General features: G+C 34.1%; 1 protein-coding gene across 1 annotated transcript in view; it reads left to right on the top strand.

Annotated features, from left to right (window-relative positions):
• Positions 1–5,114, top strand: part of LOC137656355 (uncharacterized) — a 68,942-nt gene extending 63,828 nt beyond the window's left edge. Inside the window, exons 2-3 of the mRNA XM_068390527.1 lie at positions 2,233–4,145; positions 5,067–5,114. Of these exons, the coding sequence (XP_068246628.1) occupies positions 3,465–4,145; positions 5,067–5,114 (729 nt within the window). The 5' untranslated portion in view covers positions 2,233–3,464. The remainder of the gene's footprint in view (positions 1–2,232; positions 4,146–5,066) is intronic.
• The last annotated feature ends 1,843 nt before the right edge of the window (positions 5,115–6,957 follow it).

Consider the following 6,957-nt stretch of genomic DNA (forward strand, 5'->3'; position numbering starts at 1 on the left):
TGTATATATATATATGTATATATATATATTACACACACACACACATATATATATATATATATATATATATATATATATATATATATATATATATATATATATATATATATATATATATGCGTGTGTTTGTGTGTATGTGTGCGAGAGAGAGAGAGAGAGAGAGAGAGAGAGAGAGAGAGAGAGAGAGAGAGGAGAGAGAGAGAGATTAGTAGAGCCCTAAGCTTATGTTACCATTACCAGAGACCAAATTCCGACGACTCCCTTGATGTAAAGAATAAGGACATAGGTTTAATGATCTTACCCCCGAAAAATGGGATGCTCTCCTCTTATGGCTAATAAAAAAAAAAAAAAAAAAAAAATTCTGTCTCCATATGTCTGAAATCGACTCCTCTGTTCCCATGCTCTTCAGGATACTTCGCAGGAAACCACTTGATATCGACCCTCTCTTACACTGACTCATTTTGGGCTCATTTTACAGCCTCAGGAAAAGTCATACTTAATAACGGATGCAATTTCGTAAAAACAGGATTTCACGGACTATGAGAAAGGGGGTGGGGGGGGGGGGAGTATTCTCTTGCTTGAGGGTACACTCGGGCACACTATTCCATCTACTTTCTCTTCTTCTTGTTTTGTTCAAGTTTTATAGTTTATATAGGAAATATCTATTTTAATGTTACTGTTCTTTAAAATATTTAATTTTTCCCTGTTTCCTTTCCTCACTGGGCTATTTTCCCTGTTTGGGGTCCCTGGGCTTGAAGCATCCTGCTTTTCCAACTAGGGTTATAGCTTATTTTTCCTTGTTTCCTTTCATCATTGGGCTATTTTCCCTATTTAGGCCCCTGGGCTTATAGCATCCTGCTTTTCAAACTAGGGTTATAGCTTATTTTTCCATGTTTCTTTTCATCACAGGGCTATTTTCACTGTTTGGGCCCCTGGGCTTATAGCATCCTGCTTTTCCAACTAGGGTTATAGCTTAGCGTTTAATAATAATAATAATAATAATAATAATAATAATAATAATATTATAGTGGGTTATTTTGGTGGCTTAATGTTTTTTTATATCATTTTTTTTGTGTTTAGTGATAGAACATTCAATGAGTATTGATTCTTGATCTGTTTAGATTATGTATTTTTTGATTGATTATTTTTGCAATCTGTTTTCTTTATGGATGTCTATGTCTGTCTGTGTGTCTGTCTGTCTCACTGATAAAGTTTATGCATAATTCTAGTAATTTTAACAACAACAAAAAACAACCCAAATAATAGAAATAAAAATAAAAATAATAATAATAATAGGAATGATAACAATAACAACTATAATAATAGTAATTATAACAATAGCGATAGCAATAATAATAATAATAATAATAATAATAATAATAATAATAATAATAATAATAATAATGATAATGATAATAATATTTTGATAATAGTAATGATAATAATTTTGATAATTTTAAATATTTGGATAATCATTATAATTTTGATAATGAATAATAATTTTGATAATAATCAAAATTTTAACAAATTTAATCATGCAAATAATAATAATAATAATATTAATAATAATAATAATAATAATAATAATAATAATGATGATTTTAATAATCTTAATCATCTCTCTCTCTCTCTCTCTCTCTCTCTCTCTCTCTCTCTCTCTCTCTCTCTCTCTCTCTCTCGATACAAGAGCTTTTAAACTAGCAAAATGTTTTAATAACGAAAGACATGTAATGAAGCATAAAGTTTAATCAGCATAACCTTCTTATCATCCACTGATAAAAAGGAATGGAATAATTGCCAGGAAATGAAAGTCGAAGATAAAACTTTTTATCTAATTTATCTTTGTTTACTTCCTGTTCACATTAAAGTTGACTTTAATTGATTACTGAAAATACCAGGAGTTTCATTCCAGCTGCGACCAAGTTGTGGAATGATCTTCCTAATCGGGTAGTTGAATCGGTAGAACTTCGAAAGTTCAGACTTGCAGGAAATATTTTTATGTTGAACAGGATGACATAAGTCTTTTCATATAGTTTATATAGGACATATCTGTTTTGATATTGTTACTGTTTTTAAAGCATTTTAATTCAAATTTTTCTCATATATTTTATTTATTGATATATTTTCTTAGGGAAATTGGTACATTTTAAGGTATTTAATTTAGTTTTTGAAGTAATTAATAAGTATTATTGTACCTCTTGGATCTTAATTCATATGTTTTTCTCTTTCCAGGACATTGAAAACTACAATCTTGCTGTATAGCTTCGAAACAAAGGAGTAACAGAGAATCGACAATGAACGCTTATTCTATTAGGAAATAATAGAATTTCGAATACGAGAAGTAAATAGAATTGACGATGGATTGACGAACTAAGAAAGTTTGCGGGTGTGGACTGGCACAGAAAGACCATAAACCGATGCATAGTTCTGATCAGAACTAGAAAAAACTGTTGTCAATTACTTTTACGAAATGAAATAATGATAATTCAGAATTTTCGAGTGAAATAATAGCTAGAAAAAAATTGACATCTCCACCAAGTCTCAGCTAAGTTTAGAGCCACATGTCAGAACGGAGGAAACATAACACAGATAAGTAACATCCAATAAAAAAAAGGATTAAAAAGATAGATAAATTTCACACCAACTAAAATCATGTGATAATACATTAATCATCGCTCAAAATGTAATAAAAACAGGATGCTCCCAAATTTGAGGATACTCTGTGACGACATCAAGCAAAGGGCATCACTAATTTCAGGATTCACGCGCTGTTTTGAAACACTTAGGATAAGCCCTGTCTGATGGTTGAGTCAGGGAAATCTTCTAAAAGGGTTAAGTAGTTGTTCGTCACTGGATATGACGAAGACCTTGTGTCTGAGAATCATTAATCACAGATAAGATGTGTGTGTTCTATAATCGCTGGAATAAAAGATGCTTGCTGAACTGAGCTTGTAGGCTTACATTAGCAGTGATCTACAGTTGGGCTGTGGTAAGAGTGTGGCAACATTAGGTAAAACTCTTGGTCAATTGAAGAAGAGATGCTTACTGAATTGAGCGTCAAGATCTACATTAGCAGATCTACAGTTGAGCTGTGATAACTGTGTGACAACATTAGGTGAAACTTCTAGAAAACATATTATTGAACTTGTGGACAAATAACGTGAAGGTCTAAAGTGATAAAGTTGAACTCAGACCAGACATAAAGGATGTACTTCGGTGATCATAGTTTCAAACTACAAGGGGACGTAACATTAAGGTCCATGGTGGTAAGAAGTTGAATTGGATACTATTCTGAATTCCTGGTTAAAAAAGCGGATTCCTGAGGAACCTGATGTCAATTCTCGTGAGAATAACTTTGAACTCTTAAACATAGCTTTGAAATCTTTGGATACAAGGGTGAGCTCCGAGGATACACCGTTAAACCTGGCAAAAATGCCAATTTTGAAATATCAGCAAACTTCAAGATGACACTATCCTTGGGCAGGGAAGTTACCGTTCTAGAAGAAATCTTACCGTCTAGGCTGGCAAATATCGCTGAATGGCCACTGAAAGTTAACAATGGCATCACCACTACGGTAGCTGGAATGGAAGCGTACAGAAGTAGTTCCAGCGAGGAAGCCTCAACACCGGCCCTATCGATGGAAATGCCCAAGACCTGCGACCTCTTTGCAACAGCCTTGCATGGCCTCTGGTTGTGGGTCCTCCTACTGGTATTTCTCTTCAGGGGCCTTTGCACCAGATCGGCTTCATCCAGACCAGCGTCGCTCCTTCCAGCTCACAACTGTAGATCAGTGGCGGTGCTGTGCACCACTCTGATACAATTAGCCTGCCTTGCCGAAGCCATTTGGAAGTTCCAAGAGTCTGCTGACCCACACATCTTGCTGATCACAGCGGCGGCTCTTACTCTAGTCGCCTCCCTAGCTACTGCTGCGTTCTACCATGCAACGGAGAAGTGGTGTGCCCCTGGCTACGTGTGGGTATGCCTCTGGGTTTGGGTATTTCAAGTGGGCCTGGGGATGTGGAGGGTCTGGCAAATAGCCAGGAGTGGAATGAGGATGACTCTGGTCTATCCCTGCTTGACCTTTGCTAATACGGTCACTGCTGCATTCATCCTCTCACTGGATCTCTACACTGTTATGTTGTGGGTAAGTGTCTTTTGAATTTAATATCGTATAGTTTAGCTATGTACCCACTAGAGATACTTATCTGCTTGGTAAGATTGAGTCTCCTTCACTGTTACAAAATTACCGTTAAAAAAAAGAAATAAAAAAAAATAAAAAAAAAAATGTGGAACCAATGTTGCTAGACGTTAAGGAGTGATATTACGGTCACCAAGCCTTAAAAGATAATAACAAAGTAGGGTAGAATTACGGTCTCCTGTATTTTACTGAAATACGGATGAGAACAGTATATTTTTACGGAGAATTTTTTTATTAAATTGCGGTTTTTTTTAACGGTGTAGTCATTTAAGTAAAATGGGATTGAGGGAAGAAACCCATCACGAGTAGAATGGCTTGGGGAACATGAGGTTTTGGGGTTTAATAATACAAGCAGATTTCCCATTAATTGATTGATTGATTGATTGAAAGTTTTCTGGCATCCTGAAATCTAAGGTCATTGACGCCGATAGTATTTATTATATATGAAAAATAAAAGAGAATTCAATTAAAACCATAAAAGTTAAGAAGTCATTACGATAGTTAAATAGTTTTCAGAAGACCTGCTTCTGAAATAAATCTAAAAATGCCGCTCGCATAGTAGGACACATCATGTCCAAGAATCTTGGCAAGGATGAACCTGCCATCCTTACCTCGAGCCTCAAACAGATATCTATTACTTAAGTTAGTAAATTAGGGCATTAATTAGTGCAGAAACTAACCCTATTTAATGGACTCTAATGTAAAGGAATTTAGACGTATTGTATAAGCGATCAATCTATCACCTAATTCCTATCAAATGATCTTTGAAAAAAAAAAAAAAATCAGAGCTTCGTTCCTGTTAATATTAGTCTAAAAAAGGAATATTTCTTGTGTATATCACTTTTCTATACATTTCTTATTTTACAGGAAATGTACATTTCAGTTAAAGGAGATCATATAAATTTAGACCTATGAATATTCCAGTATATAATTTTAGGAGTATTTTTACTGCCACTCTAAAATGATCTCCTATAGTTTGCTAAATAATTATTGCTTGAAGGATTATTATTATTATTATTATTATTATTATTATTATTATTATTATTATTATTATTATTATTATTATTATTATTACTTGCTAAGCTACAACCTTAGTTGGAAAAGCAGGATGCTATAAGCCCAAGGGCTCCAACAGGGAAAATAACTTAGAGAGGAAAGGAAAAGAGTAAAAATAAAATATTCTAAGAATAGCAACAACATTAAAATGAATATTTCCTATATAAACTATAAAAGCTTTAACAAAACAAAAGAAAAAGAAAGTTGGATAGAATAGCATGCCCGAGTGTACCCTCAAGCAAGAGAACTCTAACCCAAGACAGTGGAAGACCATGGCACAGAGGCTATGACACTACCCAAGACTAGAGAACATAAAGGTTTGTTTTTGGAGTGTCCTTCTCCTAGAAGAGCTGCTTATCATAGCTAAAGAGTCTCTGCTACCCTTACCAAGAGGAAAGTAGTCACTGAACAATTACAGTGCAGTAGTTAACCCCTTGGGTGAAGAAAAAGTGTTTGGTAATCCCAGTGTTGTCAGGTGTATGAGGACAGAGGAGAATCTGTAAAGAATATGCCAGACTATTCGGTGTATGTGTAGGCAAAGGGAAAGTGAACTGTAACCAGAGATAAGGATCCAATTTAGTACTATCTGGCCAGTCAAAGGACCCCATAACTCTCTAGCGGTAGTATCTCAACGGGTGGCTGGTGCCCTGGCCAACCTACTACCTCCTGGATTTATTCCTGTATAAACAGTCAACTTAAATCCCAAAAAATAATTATTTTATGAATAATTTTTTATCATTATTTGATTTACCCCAATATGAAAATTTTCCAAAAAACCGAAAAATAATGATTTAATGAACAATTTGTCATTTGTTATTATTGGATTTAGCCCTGTTTAAAAAGTTACATGAAATTCTAAAACTAATTCTCATATAAATCACCTGTAGGATTTATTTCTGGTTTAAATCATTTAAAGGATTTATATAATTATATATAATCTTCATGTAAAACGTTACCAATTTCATGATTTTTTGTTTTTTGTCTATAGAAATTTGGTACATTTTGGTATAGATTTCTTAAACTTATTTATTTTTTAACATTTTTTTTCCTAAGAAATTGACGAAAAACCCTTATCAGGCTAAGCTAAATTAAAGCAAATATAATCCATTATATACAACAGTTTTTTTTATTTCAATAATACACAGATTAATAAACAAAAATTAATTCCAACCAATGATCCACGAGCTTGTATATGCGCGAAATGAAGTTCCCGCCAATATTAAAAGACTATTAATAATTCGATATAAAAAACACTTATCAGGTACGACAAATCAAAGCAAAAATAATCCATCATCTACAACAGTTTCTTGATTTCAATAACAGATTAATAAACTGAAATTATTTCTGACCAATGGTATACGAGCGCGTATAAGCGCGAAATAAAGTTCCCGCCAATATTGAGAGAATATTGACAAGATGAGAAGTCTGACAGCACGAAGGTGCATGATGCCTCCACTCACAGGATAAAAAGTACTTCTGTGATTTTATCTTGATGGAAACAGCGTCTTTGGATATCTATTTCTTATCACGATGAGAGAGAGAGAGAGAGAGAGAGAGAGAGAGAGAGAGAGAGAGAGAGAGAGAGAGAGAGAGAGAGAGAGAGAGAGAGAGAGTTAAATGATTGCCCAAAAAGGGCATCTCTATAATGATATCTAGAGAGAGAGAGAGAGAAAGTTAAATGATTGCCCAAAAAGGGCATCTC

Source organism: Palaemon carinicauda, chromosome 17 (assembly GCF_036898095.1).
Source record: "Palaemon carinicauda isolate YSFRI2023 chromosome 17, ASM3689809v2, whole genome shotgun sequence".
NCBI lineage: Eukaryota > Metazoa > Arthropoda > Malacostraca > Decapoda > Palaemonidae > Palaemon > Palaemon carinicauda.